The sequence below is a fragment of the Galeopterus variegatus genome, unplaced genomic scaffold (genome assembly GCF_000696425.1).
Source record: "Galeopterus variegatus unplaced genomic scaffold, G_variegatus-3.0.2 Scaffold4489, whole genome shotgun sequence".
Lineage (NCBI taxonomy): Eukaryota > Metazoa > Chordata > Mammalia > Dermoptera > Cynocephalidae > Galeopterus > Galeopterus variegatus.
In genome coordinates this window covers 140059-160267 of record NW_007730600.1, presented here as the reverse complement: position 1 = coordinate 160267, position 20209 = coordinate 140059, and the positions used below count along the sequence as shown (strand labels likewise).

Genomic DNA, 20209 nt, shown 5'->3' with positions numbered 1-20209 from the left:
GCGGGAGCGCTCCTGCGCTCCCGCGCTCCCAGCGCTGCACTCTCCTGAGTACACCACGGGCTCGGCCCTAAATGAAGGATTTTAAAAAGAGGTTATATGAACTTACATAAATGAAAGCATTAAACTCCTATATTAAGATAAAAGAAATTATGAGATGTTCTAGAAATCATTTCCTAATACCTGATCTTACTGTTTTAATAACAATTTGGTGAACCATTCTGCATTCTCATTAATGCATCCTTTGAAACTTCAGTAAGTATTCAAAGTATGTTCAAAGATATGGAAAAAAAAAAAAGAAACAACTTTAAGAAAATATCAAATACAGAATTTGGATTTTAATAGGGTTACACTTAAACCTCAAATGGGAAGAGGCAAGCTTTTGAAAATCTCTTCTTAAAGAAATGCAGGAAAGGAAATTGTCCAATATTATCATAATATACATACAATAAAAATACATATTTTTTACAGTTTAGTTATTTTTTTCATTGTACTTTAATCCAAATATCCCAACCATTCCACAAAAAACCCCCAAAACCCCTCAAAATTCCATTTCATCTAAAATTCATCTTAAGGGCCGGCCCGGTGGCGCACTGGAGAGTGCGCCGCTTGGGAGTGCGGCAGCGCTCCCACCGAGGGTTTGGATCCCATGTGGTGACCGGTTCCCGCTCACTGGCTGAGTGTGGCGCGGGTGCAACACTGAGGGTTGCGATCCCGTTGCCGGTCCCCGGTACGGGCGCGACACTGAGGGTTGCGATCCCGTTACCGGCCAGTAAAAAAGACAAAAAGGAAAAAAAATAAAAAATAAAAAAATAAAATAAAATTCATCTTAAGTCTTAAATTTCCAGACACGTTCAAGTGAAGAACTCACCGATTCATGGCAGGATCGTTCATGAAAGCTCGATAACCTTGCAAGTAAAATTTGCAGAGTGTCAGAACACCCAAGGCAACAAAGGACACGGTGAAGACCAGACCCAGCAGAGAGTAAGGAGTGCTGCAGCATTCAGCGATACTGGAAAAGGGGGGGATGGAATTCACAGACATAAATGTTCTATTTGGAATAAAAACATTTTAAGCCTTTAAAAAACCATCAAGCTTGTTGGGATCCTCATTAATTAAAAAACTCCAAATCAAAATTTGAGGTGAAATCACCCCATCACTCCATTAGTAATTTAAATCATGTTATTATTCGAACCTACATTTTTCTCACTGGCAAATATCCAGTACACAGCATCATAACTGAAGCAAAGTCTTAGTTTTTAATTATCTATCTCCTTCAAATCCAGTAAAATTCAAAAAGCTTACATCTTAAAGCTTAAATCATGTCCAAACCTTAAGAAATATATAATTAGCATGCTGATAAGTATTCAAAAAAAACTTGTATTTCACCAAACTGCTATGGAGCCGGGCCTTTGTTGACTATGCAACTCCTGACTCCTCCCACTACAACAGTATCTTACATACTACTAGTGTTTTAAATTTTAAATCAACTTAGGTTTAGATAAATGCATTTTTAAAGGGTTACTTCAAAAACATGACCAAGAATACAGCCCAACACCATTTAAAATGTTTTGGTTTTAAAATAATTTTAATATAAATGTTTACCATAAAAGTTTGCTAGGATACCACTTATAAGGATAACTAGAAGACCTTACACTAGAACTTGGAAATACTTTCACTGAACATATTAGATATTAACTTATGTGTATTTTATAAATATATTTACCATTTTATGTACTAATGAGCTGGATTCAGCATTTACATAGCCTCTATACCTTAAGTTTTAGAACTTCAAAGAATTTCATTTGTATAGATGAGGAATTCATTCAAGCAAATCAATGCCTGACCTTTACTATGTAGCTCCATGCTTCTGTATAGTCATCTTTCCTACACAATTGCTCATTACTTAGTTTTCATGTGAAAGCAAGTAATTTTACATAAACCAATGCATATTATGATGAGAAAAAAAGTCTGGTTTTCTGTTAGGGAGTCAAAACATCCACCAATCATGGTGGCTGATAGCTAAAAGAATAAATAATTTTAACACATTTCTACAAGTCTAATGTTTGACATTTTTCTCTCAGAAACCATTACATAAGATAATGTTTAAATAAATTGTCTATAATTTTAAAATATGAGTATCATGGCTGAAAATAATACTAAAATTTTACTTCCTTCTCATTGGAAAAGGCTGAAAATTTTACTGAAGGCCCATACTACTTTTCTATTCTTGTCTCCATATTTAGAAAAATCTTATACACCCAAACAGTATGGTTTAATCACATATTCAAGAGGAGCACATTCTTTTTCTCTTACTTCAGAAAAGAACATGGGGCTGGCCGATTAGCTCACTTGGTTAGAGCATGGTGCTGATAACACCAAGGTCCAGGGTTCAATCCTTGTACCGGCCAGCCATTAAAAAAAGAAAAAGATAAAGAAAATAATGTGGTGCTGTTTTTCAAGAAAGCATATTCTAGAATACAAAAGGTTTCAGCCTAGCTTTAAGGAAGTGAAAGAGTTTGGGAAATTTATAAAACTTTTCTTCTCCTTTCTCTTCAGTAAGACATTTTTATTGATTTTAGTTTCTATTTTTCTGGCTGCCAAAAAAAACTTTTTGTTTTTCAGTCTATGTATGCTTCTTTGTTGGTTTGTTTGTTTAGCCAGGGTATTCTGGTAAACTCTCAATCTTCTCTTGTAAATGAGTTGTTTTTTGGCAAGGAAATACATAAATATAACCTGGCACACAAAAGCACCAAGAAGGACAGAGATATATATTAACAAAACAACCAACATGGGAATTCCTTAATTAAAAACCAAATTAAAACATTCTTACCTTGAGAAAGGGCAACCTATGCTGACTATGTATAGAAAAGGAATAGAAAAATTATTTTGGCAGGATATCTAAACTGCATCTAAAATGCCAGTACTATTTTCTTATTTTGTAAATAAGTCCAAATTCATTCACAGCTTAGTGACTTGTTAAGCCTATTACACTATACTATACCTCATTTGATTATGCTTTGTTCAGTGGATAATAATCTGATTGAAAGCACAACCAGATCAGTTTGGTAACTTGGTTAGAACCGTGGTGCTGATAACACCAACGTCAAGGGTTCAGAATCCCTTACTGGCCAGCTGCAAAAAAATAAAGTAAAAAAATAAAGCATAACCAATTCCAGTATCACACTGAGGTTATTATCCTAACCACAGAATTGGGTACCTCGCTTTCTCTTTAAATTCAATTACGTTTTGGATCACTTAAAAATTCTGCATAAAACCTCCATGATATTTACATAAAAACAAATAGCAGTCAAACTTATTTAATATTAAATTGGTCATTAAAGTGTGTTTGATTTCACTATCAACTTATTGCATGTATAAAGAAGCTACTTGTATAAATAAAACATTACTCATTTCAGAAAGTACAAAATCTGACTTGGTACCATAAATTTATCCTATTTATTTGTTAAACCAGGTATTGCCCCACATTACATTTTTATTGATATTTGGATTTGTATTAATGTTCTCAATCTCAATAAATAACATGCTCCTTAAGGACAGTAAATATGTCTTAAACTTCTCAATCCCTATACCACTTAGTGAATGGCTAAGAAACAATGGCTCCACTAACTAGAACTCAAAACTTTTATCCGCCTATCTTTACTTTATAGGAGGACAGATTTTCGTTCTTGCCTTTTAAAGTGACAATGAGCCACGGAACCAAGATGTATACCCATGTGCTAGATTCTGAAGGCTTGAGATTCAAACTCAGAGTGGAAAAAGTGACAAATGTGGAGCTAGCATAAGCTCACAATGAAGACAATTTAGTGGGAAAAGGACTCAACTGACACAAAACTTTTTTTCAAAAAAAAAAAAAAAAAAAGACTAAATCTTAAAAACCAAGTTTTAGAATTCTTTTGGGTTAAACAGTAAAGTACTATGATATACCCATTTTACAAATTTTTGAGTCTATCTCAATACTGAAGCAAAACATTAATAATAAGAGAACATTGTGAAAGTGTGCAGATGATCACAGGTTTTGAACTCGGAGGGATTTGAGTGCCAGCTCTGCTTCTTTTAGCTGGGTCGCCTGGTGCAAGTTACTCTTGGTACAATCTCCTCAGCTATAAGTGGTAATGATAATAAAGGCACTTATCTCTCAGAGTTGCTGTGAATATTAAATGTGAGGAAAAGTGTTTAGTAGTGTGGCACATATTAAATATTCAATAAATGACAGTGATTCTTGTAACATTTTTCTCTTACTGACCCCAAAATTTAACTTGAAATTGAAAAAATACTTTTACTAGTTGCTATGTACACCTGTCTGCTGCACTTTGGTCCATAGTACAGCCAAATATACCACCATTATTACATCAGCACCTCTCTGCATTTCCAGACCTAGAAATCCACTGAATGAAAATCCTATCTTAATTAAATATGAAGTGTAATATGACTGATAAAAGTAATTTGCAAAACTTACTATTCCTAGATCAAAGCTTTCTTCTCCTAAGGTTATATATAGTATCATGAGCGCTTATTAATTACCTTGTCAGAAAAAGGAAAAGAAGCCTTTCACGTGATGCAGGTTGATCTCGAGTACTGAAATAGGAGTAAATCTGAAGAGCAAATAAGACGAGCCAGAAAACCATGAAAAGAACAGGGACTACCAGTTGATTCCACAGGGACATTCCCAAGGCTAGAAGGCCGTATACCTCCACAACCTAAACAAGAAAGCAAGATAGGAAAATATCTTGCATCACCTTCAAAAAATACTTTAAAACACTTAAAGAGTTTAATCTGAAGTACTTAAAGTGAAAGATTAAATAGCTTTTCTTTTATTGAAAGATTGTTTCAGTTAAATCCTTTAATGTTAGTTCTATACATAGTAAATAGTATGTTTTACAAAATTTACTAATTTTGCATTATTATTAACCCTTGACACATGCTCGCTTGATGGCAACATTAAACTGCTCCAACAATTCAGGGATAAGGTCAAAATAAAGTCGTATTCAGAACAAAACTACCTCAAAGACAATTTGAGAAGACTTGGTAAACACTTATGTTTAACCGAAATAATCAGGGCTAGCATAAATGACTTATAATACTGCTTGAGGGGCTAGGAAAAAGGGAAATGTGAAAATAAGAATTTTCCAGGGTTTATTCAGGAATGTCATAGACGAGAAATAGTTCAACGGAAGACAGAGTATTTAATCACTGGAGTTTACTCTATTGCTGAGCAAGTAAGAGTTAGCAAGTCTTTTCCCCCAGACATATGAATTCCCTCTGTTTCTACTGTGTATTTATCCAGTAACATTTCTCAATTTCTTTGGTTTGCCAAGTGCTTTTAACACCACGGAAAAGGTATACCTAAAGAGCTTATTAATCTACTACAACTCAAAATATTAGTTTACCAGTTTATGAAACAATCTCTTATGAAAGTGATTAGCAAGAATCAATTCCCAGAATCGCACTCAATCTAAGAGCATAGATGCAACCAAATTTCTAGAGTTACTAAGCCAGGGACCAGACCCTGGTAACACAGCAGAGTTCTGGTAGGCAGCCCACAAAACCCTAACCTAACAGACAACTGGCCTTGCTGAAATCTCTCAATGTAATACCAGACTGTTTCAATAAACTATAAAGATCTTTAAGGATTAAGTTAAAACACATTGATTTGCAGGTTACTCTCAGTTAAAAATTTTTTCATCAGTAAAGCAAATGCTTTTTCTATAATCTAGTCACAATTAACTTCAATTTCTCCCAACTAGAAAATTTTAAAACAAAAAGAAAATTGTTCAACTGCTGCAAAATTCTTAGAAACAAAATGATCATTGAGAGGTAGAGAGTACTTTTCCTCCTTTCCAGTCATGGAACAGACCACTAAAAAACCTGACAGTTTCCATTTCTTGCTTATCCAATTCTTCCCAAGTCACAAATTTTATAACCTAGAATTTATTTTCAACTACTGCATCTAGCAATGCATGAATCTTATGTCAACTAAGAAAGCAAGCATGACATTGAAAAACAGAGGTTTTGACTGTATGGTTATTAAACAAATATTTAATATTCAATCAATATTTATTAAATATCTACTGTTTATTACAAACTAACTCCGCAAGACTGAACTCAAAGAAAAAATACGTATCTTAAATTAAATTTGTCATTCTTACTCTGAATACAACTATAACCCTTCCCATGAAGCAGCAATTCCCGGAGAGTGTGCAAATAACCTCCTCTTCATTGAAAGATCTACTTCTGGGAAAACCACACAAGTTAATTATTGCGTAAGATAAAGAAAGAAGGCAGAATCAAACTAAGGCCAAGAGCTTAGGAAAATTAATTCTTGAAAACCTGCCCCTGAGGCTACAGAGAACACCTCACTTAGTAGTATGAGTTTGATGAATCTGAGAGCTTCCTGTACCTTAAGGTCATATACAGTCAAGAGATAGAAGAGAATAACCATTTTAAAACTCTTTTTTTTAGCAATGTCAGGTTTAAGATCTATTTTATATGGTGAAACTTATTGATTAAATAAAACAGAGAAACATTTATTTCCCAAATTACTATCTATTGCTTGTGTTAGGGAGTAATTTGTCTTAGAGCAAAGGCTAAAAAGTAAGGGAGAGACTGTATTCCAAGAAGCATGTTATGCTGGCAAAGTCAGTTCAAATAATACTATATCTAAACAAAAGCCGTCACATTATAACACAAACTATTTAACTTTTCAGATTAAATAAATTAGGTAAACAAAGTGAAGAAACTATAATCACAGTAGCACTATAATGGGAAGAAAAATTAGGACTTGATCTCTAGATATTCATTTCTTTATTTTTTTTTATTGTTTTTGTCATTACCATCATTAACATACTGAACATCTTCTGCCTGGCACAGAATCCATTTAAATCTCACAGTAATCCTATAAGAAAAGTACAACTGTTATTATTAGCTCCATTTTATAGAAAGTGAATTTGAGTGATTATCCTGAAGTTACACAGCTAGTAAAGAGCAGCATCAGAGTAAGAACCCAGACAGTCTGCTTCCAATCACTTCACTTTGATAAAGAATCTCAGATTCTCCTAAATGGGTTCAAAATAGCTGCTGTTTTGAAACCGTAAAAAAGAATGTTACCATAACCATAATCCTGAAACAAAAATGAAGTAGATCTTTAACATACTTAATATTTATGTAGAATGTTATCTACTTGTGTGTGATTGTCAATCTTACCTGAACCAATTCTCTGTATGCAGACTTAGCAAGGTTATAAGGTACTAAAAGATTGGACCCAAGAAAATAGAGAACTTCCAATCCAGTAAAAATCATAGCAAATTTGTTGATGATAACAATAGTCTCCAGAGGGACAAGGCAGAGTCGTGCTAGTAGAGGAAGCATGTGAGCTGAAAAGAGCCAGATCTGCTTTGTTTTCATGACACAGGAGCATAAAGTACACACCACCAACTGACCTAAAATGGGGAACAGAATGCATTTAATTTTGAGGATTTGGTATCCATAAAATAAAAACAAACAAAACACTGTTGATAAGAATGATAACAGCTTCTGAAGAAGTCTAAGATCTCTTAGATAATATCTTAAATCAAATTTTAACTTCACCTGACTATATAACTACATATTCATATGACCTGATTTGAAAAAAGCAACTTAAGTCACCACTGGTCTTTATCACATTCCTGATGGCATGTACAACATGGAGAACATTTTAAACAATGTCTAATTCAATATTATAATTCAGTTGCTACTGTTTATGCATAGCTCCTTTTCCAAAGGTACTCAATATTTTAACTGTTCTGGTCTACAGGTGAAAGCATAAAATCTAAAAGATACAATTACCTGTCCAAGATCACACTTCAACAAGATTTGTTCTGAGGTTTTTCGATCTTTAGTTATTTTTACAGGATCACATAAGCCTCCCCAAATAATTCAATCTTGAAAGTTAAAACTGAAAAGGTTAAATAAATTCTTCTCACAGAGGATTACACATGATCATCATAGAAAAGCCAGAAATATAGAGAAACAAAAAGGGAAAGAAAACCCTCAATCTCTTATAATCCCACTATCCAAAGGTAGCACTATGGGTTCACTAAATGAAGTATTGCACATAAAGCTTTTAGCATTGTATCTGAAATCTAGTAAGTGCTGAATAAAAGTTAGCTATTTGTTACCTTTCCAGATTTATTCTATGCATATCATTATATGCAAATATGTTTTATATAAACATTTATAATCAGTTTTTTTCATTTAATACACTTCATATATCTAGCCACACGAATATATATATATTATATATGGTTATTTTTAATAGTTGTATAGTATATTACACTGAATGTATACAACATAATATTAGCATCTGGCCTTTTCCAAATATTTCATAATTAGAAAATGTTTTGTATGAATAAGCTTGTACATTTATGATATCCTTGTATAAACTACCTGGAGCACATTTCCTAATATTTTCTTAGGCTAAATTCCAGAAAGCAGAATTACAGAATCAGAAGAAACATTTAAGGCTTTTCACACATATGGTCAGATTGCCCTCCATAAGCAATTTACCTAGTGTACAGGGTGCCCATTTTCCCTACTGACTTGAGAATATGGAGAATAATTTACAGAGGAAAAGAACAAGGAATATTTTCAAAGTTTTTTAAATTTGCATTTTGTTGGTGACCAGTAAGACTGAACATTACCAACAAGTATATATAAACATTTGCAATTATCTGGTGAAATGTTTGTTTGCATTTCTGTCCATTTTTCTATTGGAATATGTATCCTGTTGTTTGATCAAGATATTAATCCTTTGTCATATGATTGTATTTTTCCGATGTGTCATTTATCTTAATATTTTTATTAATTTTATTCTCTTACAGAAGTTTTTATTGAAAATAGTCAAACCAATTAACCTTTTTTCCTTAATGGTTTCTACCTCTGGTGCCATGGTTAATTACATGGCTCCCCTACTCAAGATTAGATGAGTATTCACCTATATTTTAATACTTTTTAATTTAAAAATTAATACATTTGAAATTTATTTTGGAATAAGACAGACAATAAAGATCTATGTTTGTTTTTTCCAGATATTTAGTCAGTTGTCTCAAAACTAGCTTTTGGAATCATCCATCCTTTTCTCATTAATTTGAAATGCCATGTGAGTATACTCCAAAATTTTTCATATATTCAGGTCTCTCTAGGAACTTGCTATTTTTTTTTCTGTGATTTATTCTGATGACAGTACCACCTTGTTTCACTTCTCTGTGTAAATCTCCTTTTAGTGCTCATTTCAGAATTTCTTGGAGATTCTTGAACATGTTTTCTTCCAGATTAATTTAACAATCATTTAGTAAAATTCTCCTCCTTCTTGTCAATAAAGGAAAAACAAAACTTTGGGATTGCTGTTACTAGAAATGACTAGGAATTTTCATTCTGGCATATGTTACTTTCACTGTTCTCATAGCTACAATACTTAGATTTCCTTGTTCAGCATGATGTCAACTTCCTCTAAGCTCTGAAAAGTCCCGCAAGTCTCTGTCAACAAAAATGTTGCTCAGTTCTGGGGTTACAGACTTCATTTGTCTTCCTTCATAGAAGCATATGACTCATATGATATATTCTCTATAAATGAAGACTACTCATTCTGTTTAGGTGAAGGAGGAAGGAGTCATATTGTTTGTGGAATCTCCCCTGTAGCTCCAAAAGAGTAAGTTGTTCACTTTTTGATGTGCCTATGCCAACTGTTATTTCTGAATAAATCAAAATCGGGTAAGAAATAAATAAAAGAAAAACAAAAACCAAAAATCACAAAGTACTCTTTGGATTTCAAGACTCTACTATTAGAAATATCTCCAAAGAGTTTGCAAACCTAAGAAATGATGGCATATTCAAATTACTTAGTTTTCATTAAAAGTTTGTTATTGAAATGGAAGAAAAGGAGTAAGAAGTTACTTTAAAATCAAAGTTGGAAGAAAATATGCTACTTAATAGCTTGTGGATTTTGTTTTATTTCCAATTAATTGAATCTTAGTTGAGTAAACAGCTGACTGTAGTGACTGATAAGAATTTTTAAAAATGTTTCATATTTATACTAAAGTACACCCATCACAAAATAAAAGAAAAATTTACAAGCTTTTTAACCTAGCAAACAGTTTCATAACTGAATGTTACCATCATTAAATACACCAACTCCTAAAATATAGTCATAAAACAACATCATTTTTGTTTCCTACTGTCTTTTAAAATCTACTCTGTGGAGACTAGTTATTTTACTGCCCCTAGATGAGGTCTAAGGCAACTTTTCTAGTCTAGCTTAGGTTACACAGTCTCAATCCAATAATAACCAAAACTTTGAAACTGCTGACCCAGTTGGTGTCTTTTCATCCATCTAAAGGACTCTCCTGAACAGAACCTAAGAAAATCCCACACAGACTCTTGTGGCCCTTATCAAGTCGACAGGAAACTCAGGTCCTTTGCCTCCATAATAATACAGGAAGATCAAAAGACACAGGAAAACCCTACAAGGCATTTTCACTCCACAGACAAAAAAACTCAACAGGTAGCCAGCCCATTGCCAACTCTTTATATTAGATTAGAATCATAATATGAGCCACATATGTAATTTAAACTTTCTAGTAGCATCATTTTAGAAAGAAAAAGACAGGTGAAATTAAAGAACAATATCTTTTATATAACCTAATATATCCCAAATATTATCATATAGATATTCAATCTACATTAAAAATTAACAGGACATTTCACACCATTGTTTGTACTAAATCTTATAAACTGGGTGTGCATTTTACATGTACAGCATCTCTTAATTTGGACTACCCACATTTCAAGTGCTCCAGAGCCACATGTGGCTAGGTTTAGATAGTGCAGCTTTAGATTTTGCAGGTTCAAATCAGACCCCAGTCCACAGCATACCCCCACACTACAGTAAACACAGGACTCTCCAGATGGTCTACCACTGAACTCTCTAGATGCAAAGGGCTGGGGAAGTATTCAGAAAAAAGGGTGCTCTCACCCTGAAGAAATCCTCCTTCAATTTCCAACACTCAACCTTTTAATACCTTCCACATGGGTGGGGTTAAGAGTCACAAAACAGGTTTTCTCTCACAACTCTGCCATGGTAGGGTCTACTACCACACTTTGAACTGTACCTATATCGTTTTTAGGATTTAATCAAACATTCTGCTACCTGAATATTTCAATCATATCTCAAGTTCTTGATGTTTCTGGCAATTTATTTTTGACAACAGGGTGATAGCTTTCAACAAGTAAACTTAAGATGTTACAAATTTCATTTTAACTTTTCAAAGTAATAATTAGCTCTATTTAAAAATTAATCTTCCAATACAAGAGTACTTCAAAAAGTTCATGAAAAATGCAATTAAAAGACAATAAGGGGCCGGCCCGTGGCTCACTCGGGAGAGTGCGGTGCTGATAACACCAAGGCCACGGGTTCGGATCCTATATAGGGATGGCCGGTTCGCTCACTGGCTGAGCGTGGTGCTGACAACACCAAGTCAAGGGTTAAGATCCCTTTACCGGTCATCTTTTAAAAAAAAAAAAAAAAAAGACAATAAGAATCTTTGTATGAACTTTTTGAAGACCCCTCGTTCTTAAAATACCCTTAAAAAAATACAAGCTACTATGGGCTATGTATAATATGATTATAAATACATAAATGCATAAAGTAAGAAACCTACACAAGAAAAAAAGATGACTAATAAAATGTAATATTAAACAATGGCTATATTTGAAAAGAGTCACCATGAATAACTTTTAAGTTTTCCAATTTCTTTTAAGTGATTATGCACCGATTTTATAAGATAGTTAAACTGGTTGGTACCTTTCTACACTGAATTCTTTTATAATACTTACCTATTAAGGCTGTGGTAAACCGATTCATGGAGAGAGGTTCTAAATACATTGGTCCTTCATAGGCAGACTCCAGTTCACTCCTAACATAGTCTCTAAATTTAAAAAATAAAATTGTATTAGATACATTCCAAGCACATGTGACAGAAGCAGCTAAATCACAGTATTCTTATAAAAGCATATTATGTTAATAATACCCCTTTCCACATCTAAGGAAAAACTGAGGTATAAACAATTATATAGGGATGGCTTTCATCTCTGTCTTCCATTCACTGAAAACAGACACAATTTATTCCAACTGAATTTTACTATGCAGAGAACGCTGCCAAAGCTTCACTTTGTGGGATTTTCTTTCTTCCCATGGCCTTATTAAATATTTTATGCCCATTAAAAAGCCTGTTGAGACGCCATCTCTCAACCCTACTACTTAACTGATAATTCCTAGTGATATCACATTAATCTTCCCCTCTTTGGGCTCTCTTCCACCACTACTCACCACCCCAGTCTTATTTGCCCATTTTATTCCCAATTATATTTCATTAATTACAAGTAAAGCTGCAAACCAGTTAGAAAACTGGCTCATAGCCAGACAATCCTTAAAAATTGTCATTTTCAACTCTATAGAGAATCTGTGATGAGAATTATAATATTTAAGTAGTCTACATATTTGTTTGGAAACAAATTTTAGATCAAATAACATATTTCCTTCTGAATTTAATTCACTTAACATATGACTACTGAGAAGTAGTAGGCTTTAAGTAGTAACCAAAGAGTCTCTACACTCTGAAAAAATAGGCAGGAAGTATATGAAAAGGGAAAATTTATTATCAGTAAGTTAAGCGGTAGCACTGGAAGATGGTTGTCTTACATTCTTTCAGCATCAAAGAAGGGAAAACCGTGTAAAAAAATTTCTCCCTCTTTCCTTCAATTGTTGAATGCTTTTCTTCGTTGTATTTTAAGAGTTTGAATGTTTCAAGTATTTCTGAACAAACTCATATGGCAGTATTTACTTTTTCCGTGAAATTACTTCCTATTAGGCAATCAAGTTGAATTCCTTCGGTACAGCATAGTCAAACAGGAATGACCCTTACATAATCAGCCAGTAGGGTATTGCCAATAAAACCAAAATTAAAATTAAAATAAACATTCTTTTTTTTTTTTGGTGGCTGCCTTGGTGCGGGAATTCAAACCCTTGACCCTGTTGTTACAACATTATGCTCTAACCAACTGAGCTAACCAGCCAGCCCTAAAATAAATTTTCTTAAAGAAAGGGAACAGTTTTGGGGATAATTATAAAAGTCAATGACTGACTAAGCTCCAAAGCTGATCTAGCAATTCTCCTTTATCATTCTATGAAGACTATTTCTAACACATAATGTATTTGTCTCTATTGAAAGAGAATGTCTGGGCTGGCAGGTTCTTATCTGCCTTTTACTTCTTTTATCTTAAATATCACTTATTTTACCTTTCATTCTACTTTATAGAATTTACAAAAGGTTTTAAGACAACTACTCCCTTTTCTTTACCCAACACTATAATTCCATTCTTTTGTTTTCTAAGCCTCCTCTTAACTTTCTAATCCTTTTCATCATTTTCTTTCTAATTCTTTTTCATCTCTATACGTTTGTTACTTTATGATAGCTCTTCCTGGATGATGCAACCCTCTCCCCTATTCCTATCCAACCTGAGTCTGTATCAATCACCTCACCCTAGAAATTATCATCTGCATTAGCCCCTTACACCCTTTCCCCTGTGCTCCTCTCTCTCAAGACAGCCCTTCAGAATCTACCCTGTTTGGCTGGCTTACCAATAAGCCCCACCTCAGTATAGACAGCCAGGCCCACACCCTCATTGGGCCAGCTGAGCTTAGCTTGCCAAAGTGAGGACAGTGGTTTTAGTAAGGGCTAAAGTACCTAATATGCCACATATCCACTACAGAGTTGTCTCTCCTAAAAGGAATATCTGGGCATCGCATCCGAAACTGTAGAGAAGAACTAAAACAAGGATCTATGTTAACAAAGATCTCTATAACTTATGTTCAACTTCAGGGCATCTCATGCTGGCAATGAGAACCCTTGGTTTACTCAGTCCCAAAAGAGAGGGTAATTTACAACATGGAAGAAAAAAAAAAAAGACAATAAGGCTAAAAAGGAAGGATCCAAAGAAAGAATTATTCAAAATTCCATGAGTCTGGGCCGGCCCAGTGGCGCACTGGAGAGTGCGCCGCCTGGGAGCGCGGCGGCGCTCCCGCCAAGGGTTCCGATCCCATGTGGAGACCGGTTCCCGCTCACTGGCTGAGCGCGGTGCGGGCGCAACACCGAAGGTTGCGATCCCGTTGCTGGTCAGTAAAAAAGACAAAAAGGAAAAAAAAAAAAATTCCATGAGTCATTTTAGGATAAAAATTAGTTCAAGTCAAGAACCATAAAATTCTAATTTTTAACTACTTTTTATAACTATTTAAGACAATCAGATGAGCTATTCAAGAGGAACATTACAATTTTTCAATTTAGACGATTTAAATGGCAAAATGAATTAAGTTGGTGAGAAACAAGAATTCCTGCCATTCTACTTGTAACTGAATAAAATCTTTTCCTTCTGGGCCGGCCCGGTGGTGCACTGCTGTAGTGCACCGCTTGGGAGGCGCGGCGGCGCTCCCGCCAAGGGTTCGGATCCCACATACAGACCGGTTCCCGCTCACTGGCTGAGCGAGGCACGGGAGCAACGCCGAGGGTTGCGATCCCGTTGCCGGTCCCGGTCTGGTGCGGGGGCGACACTGAGGGTTGCGATCCGTTGCCGGACACGGAAAAAGACAAAAAAAAAAGGAAAAAAAAAAATCTTTTCCTTCTTTACCCCCTTTTTTTCATTTGTGCAATTTGCCGAATGCTGCCAATCCACCCTGAACACTTAATGAACTAAACACTTTGAAAATCTACCTCCCCAGTCCCCTATGATAGCCTATTCTCTTTTGATTAAAACTGTGGCATAAGGAATATGTAAGATGTATGAGAAGGGCCTCAAAGATAGCTTGCAATTAGAAAAAATCTTGCTATAATGAAAAGCATACAAGTTACAAGAAATAAATGAATAACAACAAAACCTAGGAGCTTACCACTTTGCCAACAGATTAAAGATCTTTACTTAAAACAGTCTCTTAAGCAATCTGACTTAGTTACTGGAGAACCTAGGAACAATCTGTACATTCTGGCCACCTACTTGAAGCTTTCAAACAATGTTTAAAAACCAAAGGAACCTAATCTACTTTCACACAAAACAAAGTGGGTGAGCCCTCCAAGTTATCTTTTGCAATATGGGCAAACAAAAAGCATCACTCAATATAAGAGATCCCTTTGGGGAATAATAGCAATTTGTGGTAATGGGCATGCTGCTAGTATTGATCTGGCCATCACATCTTGGGCACAAGTGGTGACAGTCAGCTTTGTACCCAATGAATATTCATAACCAATTAAAAAAAAAGATCTCAGATACTAAGATGCTCGAATACTGTATATGAGTACCTAGTACCTACTACACACAGACACACAGACACACAGACACACAGACACACACACACAGAGACACACACACACACACACACACACAGAAGATCTCAGATACTAAGATGCTCGAATACTGTATATGAGTACCTAGTACCTACTACACACACACACACAGACACACAGACACACAGACACACACACACAGAGACACACACACACACACACACACACAGACACACACACACTTCAGTACTGTGCTAGCAACTGAATAGTTCTTTTACCCAGGAGTTATTCACATTGTCTCAACACGCTGCTTCTTTCTTCAGCTTCTTTCTGGCCTCCTAGATATTTAGTGACTAAATTTGATAATATTCAAAAGAAGAAAACAAGACAAACACTGAAACTGGTCAATTTAATTTCTGTCAAAATTAAAAGTGTAGTATATAAATGACAGAATTCATTTAAATAATTCCCTTATCTATAGCAGTGGTTCTCAATAGTTTTGCTCCCCAGGAGACATGAGACAATGTCTAGAGACACTGTTTGGTTGTCATGACCACGAGGAGGGAGTGCTTGGCATCTAGTGAGTAGAGGCAGGGTGTTGTCAACATCCTATAATGCACAGGACAGCTTCCACAGCAAAGAATACCTGGCTCAAAATGCTAATAGTCCCGAGATAAAAAAATCCCTAATCTACTGCTCTGAATTATACAAATTTTCATAAAATGGAGAGTTAGTTGTTTGAATTTTACACATAAGTACTGCTTGGGAAAGCTTTATATGTGAAACTATACTTACACACCCAAGAGCCAGGATGGAAACAGAATTATGTTCATCTTTTGAAACTTAGTTCTAGCGGGCTCTTAATTCAAGTCATAGACATATAAAACTGATATGTCGGTTAGTAAACATAACAATAAAACAAAGAATTTTAAAACACTGGAGTTAAAAATTTTTTAGAGAAAAACACATAGCTGTGGATGTGAACTATGACCACACCCTCAGAAAAATAAGTGGTCATGTCAGTGTAAAGTTTTTTTCCCCTTAGTTCTGGATAGTCTCAATTTTAAAGTAAGAATGGTACTAGAAAACACATTCTTTAGATAACACAATGAAAAGCAAAGCTTAGTAACATTAAAAAATAAATAACCTGACATTTACAAAATTCTACTGAGTTTAATTAGAATACTAATATTCAAATTTATACACTAGACTGACTGAGCCCATGGATTTTCTAATGTCTAATTCTTATGAACTGCAAGCTTCATCCTTTCTATAGACATATTCTAAGCAAGCTTTTAGTCATTTAAGGTTAATCAGCTTTATTATATAAATACATGTATTAAGGGAAAACAAAAACTCAGCTTTATAAGAGGTTTATGAAATTTTCAATTTAGAAATTTAATATTTATAAATGTGTTATTCTATAGTCAGTTTTTGAAGTACCAAAATATTGATTCTCCCTCTCAAAAACCTGCTACACTATGCCTTGATATAACCAGATTGCAGTGAAAGGGAGAAAATATTTGCAAATCATATATCTGTATCTATAATATATAAAGAATTCCTACAACTCAATAATAAAAAGACAAATACAGGCATACCTTGCTTTATTGCACTTCACATTACTGCACTTTGCAGATACTGCATTTTTCCACATATTAAAGGTTTGTAGCAACCCTGCATCAAGCAAGTCTATAGGTGCCATTTTTTTCAACACCATGTACTTTACTTTGTGTCTCTGTGTCACATTTTGGTAATTCTTGCAATATTTCAATATATTTATTATGGTGATCTGAGATCAGTGCTCTTTGACGTTACTATTATAATTGTTTTGGGGTGCCATGAACCACACCCATATAAAATGGAGAACTAAATCAATAAATGTGTATGTTCTGACAGCACCAACCACTGGCCATTACCCATCTCTCTCTCCTCGGGACTCCCTATTCGCTGAGATATAAATATATTGAAATTAGCTCAATTAATAACCCTACAATGACCTCTAAGTGTTCAACTGAAAGAAAGAGTCACAAATCTCCCACTTTAAATCAAAAGCTAGAAGTAGTTAAGCTTAGTGAGAAAGGTATATGGAAAAGCTGAGATAGGACGAAAGCTAGGACTCTTGCACCAGTTAGCAAGTTGTGAGAGTAAAGGAAAAGTTCTTGAAGGAAATTAAAAGTGCTAATCTTATCTTACAAACAATAAAAAAGTGAAACAGCCCTATTGTTGATATGGAGAAAGTTTTAGTGGTCTGGACAGAAGATCAAGCCAGCCACAACAGTCCCTTAAGACAAAGCCTAATCCAGAGGAAGGCCCTAACTCTCTTCAACTCTAGAAGGCTGAGAGAGGTACAGAAGAAAAGTTTGAAGCTAACAGAGGCTGGTTCATGAGGTTTAAGGAAAGAAGTCGTCTCCATAACATAAAAGTGCATGTGAAGCAGCAAGTGCTGATGAAGAACCTGCAGCGAGTTATCCAGAATCTAGCTAAGATTACTGAAGAAGGTGGCTACGCTAAACAACAGATTTTCATTGTAGTTACAACAGCTTCATATTGGTGGAAGAAGATGACATCTAGGACTTTTTATAGGTAAAGAGAAGTCAAAGCATGGCTTCAAAGCTTCAAAGCTCTTATCAGGAAGTAACGAAGCTGGTGACTTTAAGTCAAAGCTCATTTACCATCCCCAAAATTCTATGGCTCTTAACAATTATGCTAAACTTACTCTGCTTGTGCTCTACAAACGGAACAACAAAGCCTGGATGACAGCCACATGGTTTACTGAAGATTTTAAGCCCACTGTTGAGTCCTACTGCTCAGAAAAAAAGACCGCTTTTAAAATATTACTGCTCACTGACAATTCACCTGGTCACCCAAAAGCTCTAAGAGACATGTGCAAAGAGATTAATGTTGTTTTCATGACTGCTAACACAACATTCATTCTGCAGCCCATGGATCAAGGAGTAATTTTAACTTTTAAGTCTTATTATTTAAGAAATACATTTCGTAAGGCACTAGCTGCAATAAATAGTGATTCCTCTGATGGATCAGAGCAAAATAACCTGAAAACTGTCTGGAAAGGATTCACCATTCTTGATGCCATTAAGAACATTTGTGATTCATGGGAGAAGTCAAAACATCAACATTAACAGGAGTTTGGAAGAAGCTGATTTCCACCCTCATGGATGACTTTGAGGGGTTCAAGACTTCAGTGGAGGAGTAACTGCAGCTGTGGCGGAAATAAGAGAACTAGAATTAGAAATGGGGCCTAAAGATTGACTGAATTGTTGCAATCTCATAATGAAACTTTACTGGATGAGGAGTTGCTTCTTACAGATTAGCAAGAAAGTAGTTTCCTGAGATGGAATCTACTCCTGGTGAAGATCCTGTGAACTGATAAAGCAGCAGCAGGGTGTGAGAGGATTGACTCCAATTTTGAAAGAAGTTTTACTGTGAGTAAAATGCTATCAAGCAGCATCTCATGCTACAGAGAAATCTTTTAAGAAAGGAAGAGTGATCTGGCAAATTTTGTTATCTTATTTTAAGAAATTGCCACAGCCACTTTGACCTTCAGCAACCACCACCCTGATCAGTCAGCACCCATCAATATATCAAGGCAAGACCCTCTACCAGCAAAAAGATTATAATTCCCCAAATGCTCAGATGATTGTTAGCATTTTTTAGCAATAAAGTATTTTTAATTAAGGTATGTATATTTTTTTAAGACATAATTCTATTGAACACTTAGTACGCTACAGTATAGTGTAAACATAACTTTTATACACACTGGGAAACCAAAACATCTGTGTGTCTCACTGTACTGCAATATTCAGCTTATTGCAGTGGTATGAAACAAACCAACAGTATCTCCAAGGCATGCCTATAACCAATTAAAGACTGGGCAAAGGATATGAATAAGTATTTTTCCGAAGATTTACAAATGGTAAAGGAACATGTGAAAAGATGCTCAACATCACTAGCCATCAGGGAAAAGCAAATGAAAAGCACAATGAAATACCTCCTCACATTTGTTATGATGGCTATACTAAAAAAGGCAGGTATCAGTGAGTGTTGTCAAGGATGTGGAGAAAGTGTAATCTTCATATACTGCTGGTAGAAATATAAAATAAAGTGGGGGAGGGGAAAGAGAAGGGGAAGGAAGAAACAACAATCACAATAATTCCTTGAACTCTCAAAAGGAGAGAATGGAACTGAGGACAACAGAGGTTAGTGGGGGGGGGGGGGAGGAATTAGGGAGAAATTGATAAAGGGCCACAAAAAATGTTTACATTGTGTAATAATAAAAGAAAAAAGAAATAATAAAAGAAAAAAGAAATATAAAATAATGCAGCCACTTTAAAAATTGGCAGTTCCTCAAAAGGTTAAAATATAGAGACCATATGATCCAGCAATTTCATGCTGAGATATATGCCCAAGATAAATAACATATGTACACACGAAAACCTGTACATAAATATTCATAGCATTATCTGTAATAGCCAAAAGGTGGAAACAATCCAAATGTCCATCAATGGATGAATGGATAAACAAAATGTGGCATACCCATAAAATGGAATATGACTTTGGGCCGGCCCGGTGGCGCACTGGATAGTGCGCCGCTTGGGAAGCGCAGCGGCGCTCCCGTCCGAGGGTTCGGATCCCACATACAGACCGGCTCCCGCTCACTGGCTGAGCGAGGCGCGGGAGCAACACTGAGGCTTGCGATCCCGTTGCTGGTCCCCAGTCCGGTACGGGGGCAACACTGAGGGTTGCGATCCGTTGCCGGACACGGAAAAAAGACAAAAGACAAAAAAAAAAAAAAAAAAAAAAAA

The 20209-nt window shown here is 35.3% G+C and overlaps 1 protein-coding gene across 1 annotated transcript in view; it reads right to left on the bottom strand.

Moving 5' to 3' along the window:
- Positions 1 to 20209, bottom strand: part of RNF145 (ring finger protein 145) — a 54207-nt gene that overhangs the window by 14732 nt on the left and 19266 nt on the right. Inside the window, exons 4-7 of the mRNA XM_008587677.1 lie at positions 11887 to 11978; positions 7222 to 7457; positions 4543 to 4718; positions 869 to 1009 (exon numbers count right to left, since the gene is read on the bottom strand). Coding sequence (XP_008585899.1) covers positions 869 to 1009; positions 4543 to 4718; positions 7222 to 7457; positions 11887 to 11978 — 645 coding nt within the window. The remainder of the gene's footprint in view (positions 1 to 868; positions 1010 to 4542; positions 4719 to 7221; positions 7458 to 11886; positions 11979 to 20209) is intronic.